Source organism: Numida meleagris, chromosome 5 (genome assembly GCF_002078875.1).
Source record: "Numida meleagris isolate 19003 breed g44 Domestic line chromosome 5, NumMel1.0, whole genome shotgun sequence".
Classification (NCBI taxonomy): Eukaryota; Metazoa; Chordata; class Aves; order Galliformes; family Numididae; genus Numida; species Numida meleagris.
This window is the reverse complement of record NC_034413.1, coordinates 63,278,723-63,302,010: the sequence shown is the minus strand read 5'-3', so window position 1 is coordinate 63,302,010 and position 23,288 is coordinate 63,278,723. Positions and strand designations below refer to the sequence as shown.

Below are 23,288 nucleotides of genomic sequence, written 5' to 3'. Positions count from 1 at the left end.
CATTAAAATTCACTAAGTAGGAATTAATCAGATTCCTCATGGCTTTCAATACTTCTTCCAACTCTCCTGCAGTTAAACCTTCCAAGCAGTTTCTCCTTATGATGAATACTTGGAAATGTTCTGTACTGAACAAACCTAAGCACTGCAAACAGAACCATTTCCCTTAACTGCCATAGAAAGCTGAACTGACCTCCCTCAAATCTACAGCCTTCCAAATAAATGAAACAGCAATAGGTGCGTGCACTGCAGAATCTGCAGCTGGTCCTGATCTATGAAACAAATCCTGAACAGATTCAAAAGCTACAATACTTAAAGATTCCTGTTACTCAGAGGAAAGAGATCATTGCATGACTCATTGATATTTGCTGAATCCACACCCCTGCCCTGGAATACTTCCAATGAGCTTGTGTTTAAGAATGCAGTTCTACAGTTTGTATCACAAAACAGTCAAGTAATGAAAAGTAGCATTGCACAACTGCTGCGCAGTAAGAATGCTGATGTGCTACACTGCGCAACAATAAAGCCAGACTATAAAACCCGTGAAGCAAAGACATAGTGAAAAATTCAATTTAAAAGCATTTTAATAATTGATCTTTCAAAGTATGATTAAAACCATCAACTGCATGAGAATAGACCTTCCACATCAGAACTGTAACCTTCACAGTCATAATTCCACTGTATTGCATTTCCCTCCGTTATAAAATTTGCTCAATAAATTTTGAAGTAAAAAAAATAAAAAAAATAAATAAATAAGAGTTAGGTGTTCGTAAACACAGAAAATAAAAACAAACAACAACAAAAAACAACAAAACCACCACACCGAACAAGAAATCTTCCAGAAATCTTCGTAAGACAATACTACATACTTAACAAAGCTAAGGCTGCACAAGAAGCCATTTAGACATTTCTCTCATGATTGACATCAAGCTAAATGAAACACCTGATCTAATGAAACACTTGTCTTATTTGCCTTTTGAAATTATATCCATGCAAGTGAAACTTGGAACTTGGAAGTTACGTGCAACTGAAGTTAACTGCTGAAGAACATTTCTGCTTCCAGACAGACTCCATCAGTTGTGTTGTGGCAACTAACTGTCAGGATCATGTGCCCTCCAAAGAAGCCATATAAACTACTGATTTTCTAAACTGAAAACCACCTAGTACATGTATTAGAATCCACCACTTACGGGAAGGAAATGGTCGTTCAATAACTTCAAAAACAGGTGTCTTTTTATTGTCATAAACTTGACAACCACTTGCTCTCACAAGCTAAGCAGAGAGAGATTTGCTCATCAAACGTTACTCGCATTTTGTGTACACAGTGAGCAGTTTAAATATGCTTTACTAACAAATGTACTTTTTACAACACAGACCATTACCACATCAACATCAGAAAGACCAATTGTCTCAATTTTACTTTCCAAGATTGTTAACTTTGCTCTGACATGGCTAAGTAGAGAGTTTTTACTTAGCTTCACTTTCTCCTTCTCCGTAGACCGAATATGTAGAAAACAGCAGTAACGCTTTCTTACCTCCTTTTCCAAATATACTTTTTTATCATCCAATGTATTATAAAGAGTAAAGAATTGCTTCGTTTCTTTGTGAGTTGCTGAGACTGAAAAGAAAAAAAAAAAAGGGTAGAATAATAAAAAAGCATGAGTGAGTACATGTACTCTGCAGGCTTTGTATAATACACTGCCATCAATAATGGAACACACTCTTCAATACATTCTGGAAGAATATTTCCTCTGCATATGAATCTCCAGCAGGGTTTGCAGCTATCATTTTATGAGAATTGAACTCCAGAACAACACAGTTCAGTGTTTAACCCCAGCTGCAGACAGTCCTTTAAGCAAATGTACATTGGCACTATCAGCTGTGCTTCCTTACCACTCTTCATTCATTCTGCCTTCACAAGCTTTACCCTTAGACCATACAGGCTGCTGTGCTGCTAACAGTTGCCCTAGATAACTTGTGCACTGGTGGGTCACAGAGTGCAGGGGTACAGATTTTCTGACAGTACTGTGTGGAAAAAACAGAGTGCATTAAACTGCATCTTCCAACCTACGAACGTGCAAGACGCCCAAGGAGGCTTTAAAACAGTGAAAGCTCTATTTCCCTCTTTACCATATCTTTAAGCTGATAGAATTACATGCTACCTTCTTTTCAAAAAACGCTATCTGTTGTGGGTGAGCATAGCAGATGTTGGTCACAGCTCAGTAGGGAAAGCAAGGCTCAGACACACCTTCCCTTTGGGCCTACAAGATGATGACTGATACTCAAATCTCAGAAACGTTCACCTCTTAAATTCTCCACTGACTAAGGAAACCGAAGATGGTGGGAAAAAGCTCAGCAGAGAAGGACAGCTGGCAAAAATTACTTCAGTTAATATATTAAGCACGGTCTAGAATCCTGAACCCAAAAAAAAAGTAGGGGTTGAAAAAGATCAAGTGACTTAATGATGAAAATTATTCCAAAGGTCACAAGTAAGCCAGCTAAACTAGACTGAAGTCATCCTCAATATATTAAACTCTAACAGCTAACAGGTTGTCATCTTTAAATAAGATCTTTATTGAATTAATACATTGGACTAAGCTTTTGAATGGAGCCATTAGCAGGCAGCACAACTCTCCTGCCATGTCATAACACCATTAAACATCCAACTCCTTAAAGGAAGTCCCACTGCTTGATGACATTTGCCAGCTGAAACCAAACAGCTATTTACATCTCAGAGTTGAATGTTTTGGTGACAGAAATCCAGCACTGACTACTTCTGCAGCATGAGCTGTAAGTGAGCAAAGAGCTTTTCCACTGCTGCAATTGACCCACGTTCTATGTGTGCTGTATCCTAGAGAAGCATTCTGAGTACTCAGAGCCTAAAATCATCAAGGAATTCAGGAAAGGCTGGGATAGGCTGGAAAACTAGTAAGGACTGTTCAGCATGCTCAGAGAGACTTTCCAACTGCTGCTGCTGTGAAATTAGACTGTTGCTTGAAGAACTGCATGAACAGAAGGACCTCCAATGGGCTTATACTGTCTTTATTAGTTCTGTTTTTGCAGGACTTTCTGCCAAATTGAAGTGTTTCCCAAACCTCTCCTTTCCTGCAGCTCTTCCTTATCTTGTAGCAGCTCTGGTAGTGACAGAACTTTTTTAGGTGCAAGTTCCATGTGCTGACCCAGAAGAAATTTTCAGGATTTTCACTACATTAGCTAATTACATCAGCTTATGGAATCTCAAACCAGAGCCTGTGTAATGTAAGGAGGCCAGAGAAAGAATAGGAAAGATTCACATTAACCACAGCTTAACATTTACAAGGGGAGAGGCTTAGGTAAAAAAAAATAAAACGTGTGCATATATATGTTTATATTTAATAGCAGGGAATATTGAAACTTGAAAGCATCCCAGTACAGAACCACTGAGTTTGGAAGGTACCTCTGAAGGTTGCCGTGTCCGAAATACCTAGGACCCAGAAGTCCAAAAACCTGTTTTTGGCAACTCTAAAGACCTCCTGAATCTGGCCAAATGAAAAATCTCTTAAGAAAAAAAAAAGCCACAATTCACAGGAAGATTTGCTACAAGTTTTCAGTTCTATCCTCTAAAATATTAGCCTGGACAGTGGACGTTCCTGTCCAGGAGACTGAGCACAGTGTTATTCTGTTACTGCATTTATTTTGTGCTACAGAAAACAAAGCTTCATGAAATTCAAAGTGACTTAAATCTACTTCATTTGTACATGGTGAACTAAGGACTTTCTAAACACACTGGACATTGACCTATATGACTGAACCTGTTACAACCAGAATTTACTCCAAAAATCTTGTCCATCAAGTTTTGCCCACAAAAGAATTCTTACAGCCAGCTTGTAAAACCTGGAAAATAGGGTATATAATATGAATCTCAAACAACCCCTAAAATCAACAGACACAGCAATTGCTGTTGTTACACACCATAAGTTTAAAATGCAATTGCCCTCCTTCTGGGGCTTTAGTCTTCAGTATTGTGTTCCTGCTTGATATACATACCCTGACTGTAAAGTTCAATAAATCTCTTCTGATACTGTGTTAGCTCAGCTCGGCTGGGTACTTCATCAATCTTGCGCTGTAAAATCGCTATTTCTCTGTTTCTTCGTGCCTGAATAGAAAGTTAGGAGGGGAGAAAACAAAGCCTCTTCTTGTTCTCTTCTTAAAATGGATGAAGCCCCCCAAGCAGTACTTAGTTACTAAATAATTAATATTTGTTGGGTTTTGCTGTTTTTTTTTTTTTTTAAATTGTTGGTTGAGGCACAATATTATTTTGTAATTGATTTGACACTTTTTAAAATTACAACAAAAAGTAAAATCAGTATTAAAAGTGACAGGGTAAGAAAAAAATTAATAGTTTTGTCCAAGTAAATTTACAGACTTACCAACAATAGCCGGATCTTTTGCAGTTTTTCTTTCTCAGTTTTGTACTGCTGGTCTATAAGCTTATTCGGCTCCTAGAATTTGAGAACCCCAAACAACTGTGGGTTACAGTGACAAATGAGAACTGCAACTACAAAAATGTGCACATTGAGCTTGTTTTCTGCATTTCTCTCTTTCACTGAATGGCTCCCCCTAGAACACCATCATCGCTTGCTATGTTTTTTAAACAAGGATTCATAATCTGCATTTAAAAAATTGACATATTTCACTGTAAACAAGCATTGTGATAGGTATTAAGGATTTCATATTTTAGTTTCTAAGACTTGTCAATTGTTTCTCCACTACTTTGCAACAGTCACACAAAATGAAGCCATGTATCCAAAGATTCTCTGTAACTGCTGTGCAAATGTTTAGGGTACACCTTGATTCATAAGCAGGGTTCACAGAATCATAAAATGGCTTGGGATGGAAGGGACCCAAAGGATCACCAAGTTCCAACCTGCCTGCCACAGGCAGGCCCACCACCTCCAGAAGGTTAAGGAAAAACACAGCCCAGGACAGAATGCAAACCCTCTGATACGTATTCCACGTTTGCTGGAATGTGCATGATCATTTTTTCTTCTTTAAGTTATGTTTTCATTTTTTCATGCTGTGTTCAGAAAGACAGCAGCATCACTGAATCCATAATCTACCCGATTTCTAAATATATCAAACGTTTACTCATTGAAAATACAATTAAGTTGAGTGTTTCATTTGCTGTTCATTCATTATTCATTGCCATCAGTTTGGTTGCACTTGTGTTAAATCCTAATTTCAGACAACTGCTAACTGTATGCAGTGTTCTGCGCCACTGAAAACCTGCGCTTCCATCCTTGAAACATATCCACCTTTAAGGGAAAAAAAAAAAGGCCTCCAAAACAAACATATTTTCTGAGGAGGACCTGTTTATGCCATAAATATGCACTACTTGTAATACAACATCCAGAGATTCTTCTCTGATACTACAAAGAAAAAAAGTAAAAGGGACAAAAGCATCTGTGAGTTTGCCCCATGTGTTCTAGCAAAATGAATGAAGAATACTGTGGTGAATTTTAGTCTAACGTACTTCACTGTTTATTAGCCTGAACTGTGGCTTTACCAGTGGTGGAGAACAGAATTCTGCAGAAATTGCAACAGGTCTTTCAATCCTTACTAGAATGTGCCCAGATCAGAAGGACATAAAGCAACACTTTAACACACAAATTGAAAATAAGCACTCAGCACACTTGCTATTTACCTCTTCCTCCCCATTTTCTGCTGCCTCAGCTTTCAAATTCTCAATATCTTGTTGAAGACGCTCCATTTCTTCCTATTTAAAAAAGAGGAGTTAATATTGGTTTTAATTGAGACCTTTTCTCTTAAAAGGGGATGGCAGAAGGCCTGATATCATACAAGTGTAACAAAGTTGTGGCACTGACAATACACTTTGTTTTAAAGTTTTTAAAGATCCAATAGCAATCCCTGCCCTAGGGGTTAGGCATCCTTCACAACTCATTACATGAAACTCAATATCTACTTTTATCAAGCACACAAACAGATCTATTTCTTACTTGTAAATATACTTGCTAATATACTTTGCCAGCTAAAACATCCGGTGAGTGACACAGAAAATGAGAAGCTGAGGAAGCAATGAAATACTACAATAGCATCACAAAGAACTGCAATGGATGGTATTCATAACAATGAATGAACCTAAAGTTAGCTGCAAGGTCATTTCCATCAGAATTCTTCAGAGTATTCCAAAATGGTTTGAACAGGAAAACAATGTTTCTCTGCTCAGTATCTGCCAGAGGGCAGTATGCCTTTTCACTTCTTTTCATTCCATTAAAAGACATCCCGTACTGTTTAAATAGATGAGAATGAAAACAAATCTCTCTGATCATATTTCTAGGCAGCCCATAAACACAACAGTAATACGCTATAATTAAACAGCCAAGCTGAAACGCTACTCTGAAAAGTGTAATAGATTTATCTCAGTCTTTGTATCTCTCGTGGTTTGCTCCAAAGCCAGGGGCTTTCAACAAGGTTTCCACTTTGGCACTGGACTCCTCAGGTCATTGCTGGCTCATCTAAGAAGATGGAATGGGGGAGACAGGAAGAAAGGACTAAATGGGAAAAAGTATAATCTTTCTTTACCAAGCTGTAAATGAATTGTCACCTAAGAAACTAAAACTTACCCTGCAATGTGCTTTGAACTCTTGCTCCTGGCTTTTGAGCTTTTCATTCATGGCTACCAGTGTTCGCAGATTCTGTAACACGCTAAATTTGAAGATCCAGAAAAATTGCATTAGTCTTTTCGTTTCTAACTTAAGCAGATGAAGAACTAAAAGACATTGGAACAAGCTTAGTTCTATACAACTTTCCAGTAAAGTCTGTGTAAATTAAAAATCCAAATATCATGATAGTATAAATAAAAATCTGACACTACCTGAAATATTTTGATGTTTTGTGATATTCTAACCTCATTATTGTGGAAGTTTTGAGAGAGCATCCTATTTAATTTATGCAAGATAAAGGTTTCAAACAAAGAAAAAAATAGGAAGGCCTCAAATACTTTTCATGCCTGTTTAGCGTCCTTCTGCTTGTACTGTATTTAAATATCTACAATTATTTTCAACTACAGATTGAGATTTTTCACTCAGAATTAATTATTTGGTAATCTTTTCCTGACTAACAGAAGGAAGCTAGAGTATTTTGCTTTTTAAATGCTAATTCTTTGCTTAGCTTCTAAAAGGAAGACATAATGAATGACTTATTTTAAAACCATCATTTTTAGTAACTTCAAAAGTCACAAAGGAGAACAAACATGCAAACTTACCTAGAGTCTGCTTGGGATTCTATTGTTTCTAAGGCTGCTAGTTCCTTGTCCAGCTTTTCACTGTAACTCTTGACCTAAGAATTGTAATTAATAGTAATCCTCATAACAGTATCATAAAACAGGTCTCCCTTTCTAGGCAATGTAATAAATAAATACATAAATCAATCTGTTTCCCTGGGACCAGAAATGCAGAAATCCACAACCCCATTCACAAACTCAAAACCCTCTTAACATAAAAGTTATCAATCAGTTTCCCCATTTAATACATCCCTCCACACAAAACTTCTTAAAAGAATTCTCAGAAACAATTCTGCTACAATCAGTGCACAGAAAAACAAGCAAAAAAAAGATTACCTCAGTTAATGTCTTTTTTGCTTCAGTACATTTTGCCTGTAGATCAGCACATTTAGCTTGCAGCTATTAGAAAGAGAAAGAACAGAGTATAATTCTACATTCATGCCAACTACAACTGTAATAGAGAATAGCAATATCTGAGATGTTAATAATGGTTATCTGTAAAACAATAGGCAAACCATCACAATCAAGGTCTTTTCTTGCCCGAGTCCATTTTGTTCTAAGTACTCTGAACATTTACTAGCAGCAAATACTTTCCACCCATCCTACTTGATGCATTAGGTCCTAGAATAAACAGCAGCTTTTACAAAAGGGATTCCAGCAGAAAGCTAACTTATTGGACTGAATCTCTGCTAATGTGCTCAAAGTTATCTAGTCTGGCTATGATAGCCTACTTTCATTCCAGGCACAGAAGAAAGTCCCATTTTTTACTTTCCCAAATAAGCTAGGGTGATTCTAGACTTACATAAAAACATCATGAGACTGTACCACAGAACTGTCTAAGCAAGCAATTGTGTGACTTTATTTTGGGAAACTATGGAAAATCCATTAAGGTGGCAGTTACCAAAATGCCACAGTCTATTTCACTTGTCAGATAGCTTAGGGGCTAATCTTACATCAATATCTTTCTCTAAAGTACTTATAGTTTAAGGTAACTTTGCAAGCGATAACCATAGAAGCAGGACAAGGGCTAGAAAAGATAAGACGAAGTGCTGCAAATGAAGAAATGCACGTTTGCCTTTCTGATTCACTTCTTTTCCTGATGTTTTATTTGCCATTCACAATGTACAGCTGTGACCCAGCACCTCACTCATTCCTATCCACAGGGAAATTTATAACAATTTTTTTTAAAAAAATAATTTTCATATTTTTCACCAATAGGCCAAATTATAACTGGTTGAAAAAAATCACAATTTAAGCTTGAAGTCCACAACTCATGAAAACTGGCACAAAAATTAAAGAGCTATTTGATAAGAGAACTCTTGCCAGAACTGACTGCAGTACTGAAGCGAGAATTTCACAATCACATTTTAAGAGGAAGTCTTGACTATCACTGATTTCAGCTTCTTCTGTCTTACCCCACCAAAGCTGTCTTCGGCAAATGGCAAAAATAAGATCAGCTAGGAAATTTTTACTTTAGTGCAGTGATGAAAGAATTATATTTGGCTTACAGCTGTCAGTACTTCCTTCCGTACAAAAATGCAACCCAGACTGTTATGTACTGAAAATAAGCAATACAGAATTAAATGGCCTTCAATTGTTAAAATGACAGAGAGCATTACAGGACTTAGAAAATATTTAAGTATTCCTGTGAATACAAAGTTCATTTGGCAGCTAAAGGTAGTTTCTAATTAAGTAAGGACTCCACTGCTCTCTCTACGGTTTACAACCTCATTTTCTCTCCACTGTAAACTGCAGCCTTCTCAGCAGTATGTGGAAAGTAAGCAAATACATTCATGCATACACCAGGAAAACAGGTAAAGGAAATGACATGCACCAGAAATGGAAAGGTAATCCACTAAGCATACACCAAGTTACAGGAATATTCTGTGTTACTAATTCAGCAGCCACACTATGCTACAATTCTGCAGAATGCCAGAACTATCTGCTCCAGAAAAAAATGATTCTGAAATCTCAGATACTGGGGATCCTTCCTGCTTTCCAGATTGTAAGAACACAACCTAAAACAGCTGCAAGACTCGCCCACACTGCTAAGCTTACTTACCAGTGTCTCTTGCCATCACCCATACTTATCAATGCTTTCTTCTTTGTTCCCCACACAATTCTTACCTCTTCCAGGAGTTTAGTTTTCTGCAAAATCTGCTTATTCAGAGATGCCACCTTCCTTCTGTGTTGTTGGGCAGCTCCAAGCCTTTCTGGCCTCTCCTCAGCAGAAAGCTCAGACTGCTAAAATAAAGAATAGTAACAGCCTGTTGAACCTCATGTCAATATTTTTTGCTTCTACAGTAGCTAAGGAGATGCCAAACCAGAGCACACTTGTGATATTCTTTATCAAGAACTGTGCCCCACTGTCCAACAGAAACGACGACTTACCAGTTTATCTTATGCCAAGGTAAGAAAGCAGTCAAATAACTAAATTACATCCCAAAAGATTAGGTAAAGTAAGTTAGTGAGGTGCTGTGGGAATGGTTAAGAATACTGCAACAATCGATTTATTGTAGTATACTGCATCAGCATCACAGTTAAACCTACAAGGGTTTTTAAACAAGAACAACAGCACCAGAAACAAAAACAAACATGCTGAAAATCCTCTTAAGCAGTAGCACTGCTTCAGTATAAGTGGTATTTCCTGAACTTGCTGAACTGGAGATCATCCATACCTCGATATGTAAATCCAGAACTCTCAAAAGCATCACAATTGTCTTTAGATCCTGAAAGACTGGCACAGATGCAGCAAGATGAATGACAATGACATACTCAGCGAGGTAATTACATTTACCTCTCCAAGCTTTTATTTATTTTTATTTTACTTTTGTGCTATGGTCTTTAAAAGTACTTGCGTTGCCAAGTAAGCGTCTCAAAAATATTTAAAGACGAAGGAATCTGGATCCACTCTCCTGTTATCTTTGAATTTTGAAGGGAAAGTTGCTAGAAGCATGCTTTGCCATGAATAACATTTATAATGGACGTTGTATATTTGCAGCAGATTAAAGAGTAATTAAAAATCAGTGATAACTAAATGTTGAATTGATAATTCACCTAAAAATTAACTGTGCTGTTTGAAAGATCTCTCTTTAATAATTACATCTGTTTAGGTAATTTGCTTCACTCACTCAGAGTTACTCGAGTTAATTCATTTTCCAGTATTTCATTAGCAAAACATATAATTTTTAGCTACCTCAGGTTCTAAATTGTAAAAAAAAAAACACTCCAACACTAGTTGCTTTTTGAATAATTACTCAATGTTGACAACCACTACAACACAAAATCAGCAACATTTTTTTAAGAAGTATGAAACATTCCTCACTCATATTTGCTCTTGGTACTCATTCCTGACAGAAGGAGAAGGAGGTCTTCATTAACAGCTTATTTTTAAGTGAAAATAAGAGAGAGAAATGTTCTTCCTCATTTTCTGCTACTCATACCGAACAGCAGCTTCATGGCTTGTTAGACTTTTACATCTACAGCAAAGAAACACTAATTCCGACACCCATCCTGACAATTCTTGTACTTTCTTTCCATCTAATTAGAAAAAGAAAAATGTCTCTAAACAACACCTGCAACACTATATTCAAAAGATGCACATCAAGTTTTACTTATTTTTCTTATTACCAGGGACGTGATCATCCCCTTGCACTCAGCTCTTATGAGGCCACAACTTGCACACTGTGTTCAGCTTTGGGCCCCTCACTGTAAGAAAGACACTGAGGCCGTGGAGCATGTCCAGAGAAGTGCAGCGAGGCTGTGAGGGGTCTGAAGCACAAGTCTTATGAGGAGCAGCTAAGGGAATGGGATTGTTCAGTCTGGAGGAGGCTCAGGGGTGACCTTATCACTCTCTACAACTACCTGAAGGGAGGTTGTGGCGAGGTGGAGGTCAGCCTCTTGTCCTGCCTAACTAGCAATAGGACAAGAGGTACTGGCCTCAAGTTATGCCAGGAGAGGTTCAGGTTGGATATTAGGAAAAATTTCTTCTCTGAAAGAGTGGTCAGGCACTGCCACAGGCTGCCCAGGGAGGTGGTTGAATCACCATCCTGGAGGTGTTCAAGAAACGTCTAGGTGTGGCACTAAGGGACGTGGTTTAGTGAGGAAGTATTGGTGCCAGGTGGACAGTTGGACTAGATGATCATAGAATCATAGAATGGCCTGGGTTGAAAAGGAACTCAAAGATCATCGAGTCTCAACCCCCCTGCCAAGTGCAGGGCCGCCAACCACTAGACCAGGCTGCCCAGAGCCACAACCAGCCTGGCCTTGAACGCCTCCAGAGACGGGGCGTCCACAACCTCCCTGGGCAACCTGTTCCAGTGCGTCAAATGACACACTGGAATGATCTTGGATGTCTCTTCCTACCTCAGTAGGATGATCTTGGATGTCTCTTCCTACCTCAGTGACTCTACGATTCTATGATTCTCATGCTCTTTAGCCAAATCACAATTCCTCATTATATTGTGCGTTCTTCATACTGTCACAGGATTAGCTTGCCTACTGTGCATTACATGCAAATCACGAAAACTGGAAATGTGAGACATAGAAACGTTAGCTACACCAGTCTGAGACTGATCTTGCAAAAAATTAATAAGAATCCATACAGTACAGTCTTGGTAACAAATAGTTCAAGTTAAGTTCATTAAAGCCTTCAGGGGAAGTCTATGAAGCGTGGCCATACTCCATTCTCATCGTTTCTACCATGCATATATTGATTTTAATGATCATATCCCAGACAGGAGTGGAAAGAGAAGTAGAAATCTGTAGTGCTAATAAAATATTTAGGTTTTCTCTACTAGAAATAACTTCCCTCAGGGCTTTATTTGTAATGTAAAAATTGTTGTGATAGGTGGATTCTACCTGAATCAGCTGTTTTTCCAGTGTTTTATACACACGATCAGAAATAAGACAGGAAAGCAACCGAGATTACTGTCAAATCCACAAAGGATGCAAATCGGTGTGTTTTGCGTTTCTCTCTATGAACTTGCACTGAAGGTCTCAAAGCTTCCATTATGAGTGGGAATAGATTCCCACTGCAAATCGGCAGAGGGATAATCCCTCTAACACAGTAAAATTCAAAGCTACTTTGAATAACTGTCCTTTAAAAAGTTGCAGTGGATTAGCTAATAAAAAGTTATCTTTCCTTTGAATTCCCCAAGTAAGTCAACAGAGTGAGCAGAAAGCTGCATCCATTGATCTTCAGCAAAAACACCACCCTGTAAGAACAGTCGTAGCAAATGGCAAAATCAGATCTAGAATTTTGCTTGCCAGCTTTCTTCACTGGAAATGCACCTGTGGATTCTATTAAGACTTTGACAGACAAATAACCACATCTTCTGTTCTTCAGACTGTGAATAGTTACAAGGGGTTAAAATAATTAGAACAGTACATGAGTGCTATTGTTGCTTTAATAAACTGCTAACATCCTCAGTTCCCTTTTCCTGGTGTATGCATGCACACACCCTTCTTTTTTTTCTTTCAAATCCAGTAGATTTGAAAAGCGATATGTTTTTGGCTTGACTTGAATCAGTTCTTACTTCCCAGATATTAATCATTGTTCTACTGTAATAGTCAAGGTCTTGCTGCCTTTTCTCAGATCAGAAGAAATGTAACATTGAAATATGACCCTTGGACTTCTGTTCTTCCAATCTTTTATAATAAAGAAAGGACAAGAATTTGCTATAGACTCTGTTGAGTTATAGGGTTTATCTCCCAAATGGGAAAGCTCCATACCTCATAAGTGTCAACAAAAAAGAAGAAATATGAGAAGACCATTGGACAAATAAGAGCAACCTATAACTCATAAATGGCAGTGATGTATTATATGTATTAATTGCTTGAAGTGCCAGATTTTCTTCTCACATTACTATAAAGAAAACAATCACAGCTGAACACAATGAACAGAGCTACTTGACTTTTAAAGTAATAAATACTTAGGTTTTTTTTATAATACTAGCTTGAGAATGAGAGACCCAGCACAAGCGATAATTGGAAACCAGTGCAAGGAAGATCCCAGTGTCTAAAAAACTGATTGGAGGAGGCCCAGATTTTTTTTCAGAGCAGCCACACAGAACTGTATTTCTGTGCTTAACACTTAACATTTTAAAATGCATTCAGTTTACACCTCTGATTTCAACAGATAGGGGTGGAGGCCCTTCTTTATCCATAAGGAAGTTTAAGAAGCTGCTTAACACCCAAGATACTCATGAATGTAATTAAAAAAAATGTGTTCTCATGCCAAAAGCTTACACACGTTTAAGTCTAATTGAAATATTTCCCTGAATCCTGACTGTACTGTCATCCACAGCATATATGAAACAGTATTGTTGTAAGACAATCACAACAATTGATTTGGAAGCTTTAATTAACAAGCTATCAATCACGACTTGGTAAATCATAATCAGGTAACACACTTACCTTTTCAGCATATTCTGACACTATTTGCTTGATCTCATCCGACTGGAGTCCAACTATTTGTCCTACTGTGCTTGCTGTCAACTTGCCCTGCAATTGTATCAAAGTGACAAAACATTGGGAGTTTTGGAATTGCCTGTGCTTTTTGCAGGGCAATTTCTCTGTGCTCTAATGTTAAGAGAAATGTACAAAACTTTCACATTGGGTATAAACCTCCAAACATAGAGATATACTGCAGCCAATTATGAATTTTAACTGGAAACACAAAGCCAGTTTTTTTTTGTTTTTTTTTTTAAATGTCTTATACCAACAGTATTGTTTCTAATTTTTATCAGCACTTTGAAGAACACCATGAAATGCACACAGTTTTCCTCCACTCTCCCCATTAAAATAATTATTCAGCTGGCTATCTTCATAAGATGAATAAGGTAAGACGATATTGTATCTTAGGTAGCTGCACTGTGATGTTCTTCCCCTTAAATTCTCCTTGTAAATCACATTTGAAAGAGGCACTTACATTACTTTTACCAGGATTCAGTTACCAGCCTTGTAAGAATTACTGTCTTCCTAATGCAACCATCTTTTCTTGCACTTCCCTCATGAAAATTTAAACTCACAATCATTCCAAGACTTCAGACTCACAATTAACTTGATTTTAGGAATAAATACGTTAGAGTGAATGATAACTAGAAAATAAGTGCCAAAATGATAATGTTGTACTGCTCTATTTTCCAAGAATGAAAACAGCTAAAGACTGGAGAAAACTGTACTAGAATTTCATAAATATCCTTATCCCAGTATCTTAATGTACTACAGGGCCTGAGAAAGTAGGAAACACTGATGATGAATACAAACTGTGACTGCTAAAACATAACCAACCACAAATTAAACAAAGCCGTATCGATTTTAGATGTTGTTTACCTCTTCTGTTGCCATTGCAGCCATTCCAGTCATCAGAGTTTTAATGCGAAGCTAGGATAAAAGAACAGGTATTACACATATCGTCTATTATCTAACTTATTTCTGACTATTGACAGTGGCATACATGTCCAACTAATATAACGTAATGTGTATTTTAATGCATGTAATGGGACAGTAAATCTATGAAAGTTAATTCAGAGGTGGCTGAAACTACCAAATAAAGGAAAATTCTTCATAAGAGTAAAGGCTAACTTACAGCATTTGACTCCCCATATCAACTCAAAACCTGACCTCTTAAAAATGCTCAGAGTCCAAAAGAGAGGTTGAATTTTTTGTTATTGAATACTAATAAACATTTAATTTTGGGGCACCGATTTCAAGTTCCATATTCTCTTCTGGAAAGCAAGCACAGAAATCTTCCTTCCTGAAGAGAATGACAATGATAGAGAAGGGCAATGACAACTGTTTCCCTCCCCGTAAGTTAGTTTCATCCATGCCTACTTAGGAAGATGGCACACCTCTTCAGCTGCCCGAAGGTCATCTTCCTCACAAGGCTCAGCTTTTCCTGCTGCTGCAAGCCCTGAGGGTAGCACAATTTTCTTATCTTCAGTCTTTTGAAGAAAAATTGAGAAAAATTATATCTGGTTCCAGTAATCTAAAGCATTAATACAGACAGCAAGGAGAAAAAAGAAAGCAACAACAAAAAAACCCAGAGCTATTATGTTCCAGTTACGAAAACATTTCAGCTATTGGAACAGCCTCACACATCATTTCATTTTCATGACAGCCTTTACACACTTTACAAGTATTCTAGCTCTTCATGACAGAGTCTCTGGCTGGCTACAGACACATCTCAGGCAAAGATCTATTATTCTGTACCCTTCCAAGAACTATCAACCCCACAAGTCAATTGTGTGATCCTAAATATGATGCTGTGTACCTTTAAGATCTTACAGCAACCAATACTCCAACAATAGCAATGTAGTTCTTCCAAAAATATGAGTATGTTTTAAAAATTCAAAGTTTTTCACCTGTTCTGTTTTTCCTGCTTGTCTGCTAAATCCGTATCTCCTAAAAGAATAATAGTAACATGAAATAAACACATTGTTGCCTCCAACTTCCACAAACAAATTAAGTTTCTATGGGTTTTCTCTGATAAGATTCACTAAAAAGTGATTCAATTAACAAAACCAACATCCAAAGGCAGGTTCATGTTAGTTTTGGAATTCTTCAAATAAATGAAATGAGCAGATACTATGGCATATTTACAGAACAATTCCACCTCAGTCCACTATTTCCATTATGATTTGCAAGCTCAGGCTCTTCTTTAAAATATTGTGACATAATGCTTATGGAAGGCAAAAGGGCAGTTCTCTTTCCATTTAGAATTTAATCCTGAACTATTAGCTTCTGAATTCTAGAAAGGCCTTAAGAAATTGTCAGTTCAGTCTCTACTCCCCAGAAAAACATTCGGCCTTACGTGCTTTGATGAACCTGTAATTTCTTTCTGAAGCTCAGTGTTCAGAGCTTCAAAGACATACTCACAATTTTCTACCTCTTTTTCTGGACAGGAAAAATAGACATTTGAATTATGTTGCTAGTTTAGAAATATTATCTTAAAGAAAAGACAGGTGGAAAGAAATTTTAGAGATGAGCTATTTAGGCACACTTAGGAAGTACTAAACCCATTGCATGCCCGGTCACAAAGAGTGATGTTTTTGCAGTGACTAGTTCACAGCTACAACTCTTTAATTCCTTAACTGCTGCAGAAGCTGGACTACATATGTCTTGAATGGGGCGAAGTTAAAAGTATAATTGTCACCTGCTCTCCATTTATTCAACACTCATACTTAGGGGTAAATTCAGTCCTATTTTATGACAGCATAACTCCAAGTTTTCAAGAATTCACCAACATTAAGTTCTCTCTGCATTTTAAAGTTTAGCAGTGTAGGCGAAGTGATAGAGCACCACCCTCCCACAGAATCTGTATAAAGCTGTTTTAATACACAAGCATCTGACAGTAGTATTGCCATCATTGTATAAGCCATTTTTAAGGAGCAAAGAGTAAGTACATTCAACAAACATAATTCACAAAAGGGGCAAAGTCAGAAAATGGGTTCCCATTGGTGGTACAACATGGTACGCTGTCCACACACATACTACAGAGTTCAGAGGGGAACAGGATGAGTGAAAAAACAAGTCTGAAACCTGACTGGAGTAAATCTGAAAGTTTGATTCTCAAGTAGAATTAAAAACAAAACACAATCAATTTTTAAACGTACATGACATCAAACCCTCAAACAATCAAACCAAGCCTTTCACCTGCCATATTCCAGAAGTGTAGCATGAACCTTTGATTCCTCATCTAGTAGCTCTTCAGCTCCCTTCTGACGTCTGTATTTTCTCTGGGGTTTGTAAACCTCCTGTCAGACAAGACAGTAAATGAAGACAGAGGCTGTGGAAAGCACTTCTTTCACTGAATAAATAAATAAGCAAAGCGTTACTACTTAGAGTGGTATTTTAACACTGTTTGCTTTCAAACTCAATGTACTTAAACATCTGAGACTTTATTTTTTGGGAATTATACAAAATCTTACTAAACTCATTTCTAAACAACATGCTATGGGATCTGCCTTTCCACATTTTAAAGAAAATAGCAAGAGTTATTTAACAAGAAACATTATTTCTTCAACCATCTCCTTAATTGTATTTTAAAGAAAAATGAAGAATAACACAACATCTACTGAAAAAATTAATGAAAGTCCTATGATTAAACTGATAATGCCAGTGCGTAGAATTTGTTTCCTCTTTTACTAGTTAACTCTAATGATATCAAATAATTAAATATAACCATTATCTACTCAACAGTCACAGCTTTATCCAGCCACAAGAACTAAAGCAGATCCTAACAAAAATATCTTAACAAATCTGCTGCTAGAATCTCATGCTATTATGATGTGATCTTACAGCTGGATGACAATCCATCAACAAAACAAGGATTCATGGGCACTGTTATATACATATATATATGCATGTATATTAGGTTCACACCCCAAGTTGACATTTACTCTTATCCTTTTTTTTTTCCTGAGAGGAAGTTCCAACCTTCATCACAGCAGAGAAACACTTCATCATCTTTACCGAAGAGTCAACAACAAAAAGCAGCAGCCCTGTCTCCTTTGGTTTGTTCTACACTGAAATAATTTAAAACCCCTCAATGGCCAGGCTCAGAATGGTGAAAACAAACACATTACTAAAACCAAAGATGAAATTGAAGCTTCTGCTTTTTATAAATGCTTCTTATATATGCTTAACTTCAAACAATCCTGTTCACATGGGACAAATGACTCAATGCAGGAAGTTGCAAAGGAAAATAAAAGAGACTGTACTTGGCTTGATATAACCTCTAACACAACACAAACGACGATTTTCTACAGATCTTGAACCTTAACCTTGCTAAAACAGCTTTCAATCTTTCTCAAAGACAAGTAATTCCAAAGTAGAGACTTCAAACAAGTGAAAACAGAAAGTATTCCTTGGCAAGTTTATCCTGAATTTGGAAGTTACTTTTTGCAATTTTTCACTTATTTCCAATTTGAATTTCCGTCATTTTTGTTTCAAATTGTGTTACATTTTTGCCTGTTACATCAACAAGCCTTTCACCATCAAGAAACTCCCATAACATGCACTTGCAAGCCCACAGAAAAGCAATGAAAGTCATTGCTTTTATGGTAGTACAGCATATTACATTTAAAGTGTAGCCACTGTACCATTAACATTAGCCTTGGCATTAGCCAATCAAGTACTTGAACAAAGCCACTGTAAGAGAATTTCCATTTAATAGACATTCACTTTTCAATGGCAGTAGTTATTCCAATAACCATTACTGATATTTAATATTCCCTTTCCTAACCTCGTGACCATAAATCACACTGTACTGTCCCCCTGAGAAAAGAAGGGCCAGTCCTTAGAGCACAGGTCTAATGATGAATTCAGACAACAGCCTAATCTTTCACACTTGGTGATTCTCCTTTTAGGAAAGTTGATTTCTCTTCCAATTCCAATGCACGGCAATTTAAAGGTGACCTGGAGTAGAGTCTTGAGATTACATCCTTTCTTCCAGTTCCTACGGACAGACAGGAAAGCTTGTGTGCTTTTTCCCCTTAAAATTCACTCTGCGCATTCCTCTGGACTGCACTCATGTGTTGACATCTTAAGAGAACTCATGAATTAATCTTCCATTCCCTCTGTTCAGAAAGTTATACTGGTGTACAAATAAACCAATACCCATTTATGATGGGAGATAACTCCCTCTACCCCAGAAAAAAACAAACACAACAACAACAAAAACCACCATCCCGAAATGGGTAACAACAGTTAATAATGACTGTAATTCAAGCTTCCATAGCAAAAGTAATTATTCAAACATATTAGTAGAGATCATGCATTGGTCATCATCTGGAGACTTTTACAGCAATGCCCTTCTAAAACATACACTGTAATTCAACCTCATAGTATTAGGTTCAGCAGCACCCATGTAGTTCATCTGGAAAAAGAAGTACCACCAAAACGTGACAAAAGAACAGGATGATTTGTCTGGTCTGGTCCACTAAACAAGTGGTCACACTGCCCATCATACCAGCACTTGTCACCTCTATCCACAAATGAGTGTAGAAAACCCAGCTAGAGCAGCTTGAAATAGAAGTGATTTTCCCAGAAGAACAGCATTTTCTCTACTTTTTGGAGACTCTTGGAGGTGTCCTATTCAAAGAATACCTACAATTCTCATCACTTCTCAATACACTTTTGCAAGCAAGCTGGCAAAAATCAGAGAGCAAGCAAGGACAGAAACTCGAGCTGCAAGCCAGGCATCTGAATTCAGATATGAGGCAATGATATATTCTGGCAGCACTTGTCAAAAAGCTTTCAAATATATAAACAGACTTGGACGATCTGCATTGAAGGAGGAAGAACACAATGGATATCATCTTTCCAAATCAACATTTGCTACTTGAAGAATCCCCAGAGTATGGTGTATATTTTCATTGCTAACTCAAACAGTAAAAATGACAAGTTTTGAAATGCAGACATTTCAACTCAAGAGGTCACTGCCATTGTGATTAAATTCAAACTAAATTTAGACCAGTTGCTGATAGCTTCAGACAAACAGCCTGCTGAAGTCTTAATGACCTGTAAGCTACCTTGTGATTTGTTTGATAGCATGGGACACCACGCAGCGTGTTGGCAATTGGCATGGTTTACCTGTGTGTAACAGTGTACACCAAAAAGGTTTCCAACATCAAGTGTTGTCTTCTGTAACCCTTTCCGAGAATTTTATTCAACATAGGACCTTCTCAGGAGAAAATCCAGGAACAACTGCATCAAGCAGAATTAAACCAACCACTATCAGTCATTACTAAAACTGCTTGCTTCTTGATCATTAAAAATAATAATAATTTACTTACAAAGATACCAGTAACTGTTTTGATAGCCTTCTCTTTTCTTTGCATAAATTCGTCATCCTGCAAGAAATCAGAGGTGATTAAAAATACCAGAAATGAAGACTAAATCTCAACCATTGTAGTAACTTTAGCAAGCAAATTTGTCAAATACTTTCCAACTGAGCTGACCAATTGTTTGGTGAAACGCTAGAGATTTCTCGTAATAGAAAAATATTTGTTTCTCTCATCAGCTAGGTAGTAGGTCTTTAAAACTGTATGCAGATTGGCAGTCTTTCTGTTCTCTGCTTACAGAGTGCCTGACATTAATGCAATCCTAGTCCATTTATGGGATCCCCTATCATTACTACATTACAAAGAAAGGAAGCTGGGATGAACTTAGTGCAGAGACAGACGTTTCCATTACTGTTATTTTCGTTTCTAAGCATTAAAAAAGTCATAAAAAAATACAAGCCCAAACAAACACTTCACAGAGCTGGGAAGCTGATATTGCACCCAGGCATTTTACATACTGTAACAGAAAAGCAAACTAGTCTCTATCTTACCTCTGGAAGTCTATGAGTTTTTTGAAACTGTGATATAGAGTAAGAACGGACATAGTCTCCCATTTCTTCCCTTGTTTCTATTGCACGTTTCACCAGCCACTGAAAAAGAAATTTGTATCAGTGGAAAAAGGAAGGAAGACAACAACAGCAAACACTGAACTGCTGCATAATTGTTTTTAATACAATAGAGAAACACACAAGAAAATCTATTTGTAAAGATGGTAACTGAAGGACCTACTCCTAATAAAATGACAGTGCATTAGCTACTGTATAAGCATCATGTTGGCTATTCCTCTATGCATGAAAAAAACCACATGAAAGATGGAATCACACAACTAACAGGGAATTACAAGAAATGGCTGCCCCTACAATCGTATTTTTACATATAAACACCTAAACAACCTTCATCCTGCTCGAGTACTTCAGTATAACTGAACCGTACAAACCACTTCTGAGCCACTCTGCCCACACCACAGCGGGATTCAACTGGCTAAAGACCGAACTGCCTCCCCTTCCACACTTCTTGGAACAGGGCCTGATACCCCAGAAAAGAACTCTTGTGAATGTAATTTGTAAACAGTATTGCAGAATTAGTTATGCTCTTGCGTGATTTCTCCTCTACTTAGCTTGCAGTGCAACATCTCATATACTGAGCTGCTTTTATGTTGTAAGAAATTAATTAGAATAAGTATGGAAAGAAAATTCTGTTGAAAACTTCAAGTACTAGGAATTCTCCGTTGTCAAACTGATTTATAAACACCACGAAATCCTCACAACTACAAGTAAAGTTCATTGGAATTCTACCAGTATAGATTTGTGTGATCCAGATTTTTGCATCTCAACCAAATGTACTCTGAAAAGTAAAAGGATGAGCGTCTCTGAAATGAAAATAAGTGTGCATCACTTTTAACATTATTCATTTAGCTTGCATTTTTAAGGAAGAAGAAAAAAATCAATAATTGACTTCCCCCAAAAGACCTACAGCCCTCCCTATCCCTTCTAATAATATGAGCTGCAGAAACTCTACATCCTAGCAGAAGAAAGCTAGGAACACAAGTTTACAATGTACATGTGACCAGACTACTAAGTAATCATATTTTCAATAGTATTCACCATTACTACTTGTTAAATGTTAATAACATTATATTTCCATAATTTAGAGTAAAAACACAGTAGTACACAAAACAGTGGAACTTCAGTTTTCTGCCTTTTCCATTTACACCATGGAAAGTCAGTGTACCTCAAACTCACCAGACCATGACATCAGCTCTATCAGCCAGCAAAAATTACATCCCATTCTGTACTCAAAACACTGCTATGCTATATAAGTCATCAGTGTTGTCTCTCTGCTTCACTACTTACAGCACAGACCCTTGGTTTCAGAAAGTATTACAACACAGATACAAAAACAGGACTATACTCCGAATGCAAGCAGGTATACCCCTACTTATTCCAAAGATGTCTCTGGGAGCATACTTTAAAATAAATGGATAGTCCAGATAGCTTTTACATGGTCTGTGGACATTCTTCTACAAAGCAAGTTTCACTGTTCACAGCCCAGGTGAGCAGTCAGAGTGGGGGCAAATGGGCTGGAACTGGACACAATCACAAGCTGAACTGAAAATGTTCTGAGCTCTCAGTGTTAGGACCCAGCACAGAACCCATCATTTCTTTTTAGCCCACAGCACTCTGACAGAGGACGCCACTTAGGATGTGGCCTCATCTCACAAATATTGGCTCTGCCCCAGGTAGAAGCCACTATATCTAGGCTTTACCCATCTCAACTCATTTTTCCTGTTACAGATCGTTAATCTTTTTCACAAACTACAGCTCCACCATAAAACAACGTAACTTTGAGCCCATGAAGTTTTCAAGAACCACATGCCCCTCTAAGAAAAAAACCATTTCTTCAGACATTTATAAGACCACACAAAAAGCCACAGGAGATTCAAGTGCACTTTAAGTAACGTCAGAGAAGATAAATCTCGTGAGCTGTAGACAGCCTGTGCAGCAGGTCACATCAGGGATCAGATCCAACTTGGGATCCAAGTTTGAGCCAAAAGCAGTTTACTGTGCTATAAACATGAATCCCTGGAAAGTGAAGGGAATTTGTCGACAACAGGGAAGCTCAAAATATAAGCTACTAATTACAAAGCACACTTCAACACAAGATTGTGTGCATACTTTTCTCTGTAGACATAAACAGAATTCACCCAGAAGAACTGCACCATATCTGCTCACTGGGTTCCAACTTTTTATGTCTATTTTTCTCCTTTTTGAAAAGAAAAAAAAAAATCTTCTACAGCCTGTGGCAGGGAGCCAGCACAATTTAATTCTTCTTACTGGGAAGGATTCCTGCCACTGAGTTCACTGGACTAGCTTGTACAATGCAAACCCTTTTGGGACACAACTGCAAGCAGAGGAAAGAGCTTCTGCATTACTTGGGGACTGACCTGTGATTTACAGATGCTAAATGAAATCTTGAATTCAACAATGTATTGATTGAAGTGTCATCATCAAATAGGTAATTCCTACATGCCACGGTGTTAGTTCTATTAAGATCTTGCGGCCTTCCAGAAATGGACAGAAAGCCACGATTCCAGAAAACGATCTTTTACATACCAACAAGTTAAGCTCACCTAGAAACACTTTTTTGACCAAGTGTGGATT

General features: G+C 37.5%; 1 protein-coding gene across 2 annotated transcripts in view; it reads right to left on the bottom strand.

Moving 5' to 3' along the window:
* The window catches only part of CCDC93 (coiled-coil domain containing 93), a 36,125-nt gene that overhangs the window by 6,636 nt on the left and 6,201 nt on the right, over positions 1–23,288 (bottom strand). For both annotated transcript variants that reach the window (XM_021398828.1, XM_021398829.1), the window contains exons 5-19: positions 20,619–20,717; positions 20,080–20,136; positions 16,937–17,037; positions 15,646–15,685; positions 15,133–15,225; positions 14,615–14,665; positions 13,697–13,783; positions 9,407–9,523; positions 7,616–7,678; positions 7,262–7,335; positions 6,621–6,702; positions 5,681–5,752; positions 4,407–4,478; positions 4,024–4,132; positions 1,533–1,615 (exon numbers count right to left, since the gene is read on the bottom strand). In XM_021398828.1, coding sequence (XP_021254503.1) covers positions 1,533–1,615; positions 4,024–4,132; positions 4,407–4,478; positions 5,681–5,752; positions 6,621–6,702; positions 7,262–7,335; positions 7,616–7,678; positions 9,407–9,523; positions 13,697–13,783; positions 14,615–14,665; positions 15,133–15,225; positions 15,646–15,685; positions 16,937–17,037; positions 20,080–20,136; positions 20,619–20,717 — 1,200 coding nt within the window. The remainder of the gene's footprint in view (positions 1–1,532; positions 1,616–4,023; positions 4,133–4,406; positions 4,479–5,680; positions 5,753–6,620; positions 6,703–7,261; positions 7,336–7,615; positions 7,679–9,406; positions 9,524–13,696; positions 13,784–14,614; positions 14,666–15,132; positions 15,226–15,645; positions 15,686–16,936; positions 17,038–20,079; positions 20,137–20,618; positions 20,718–23,288) is intronic.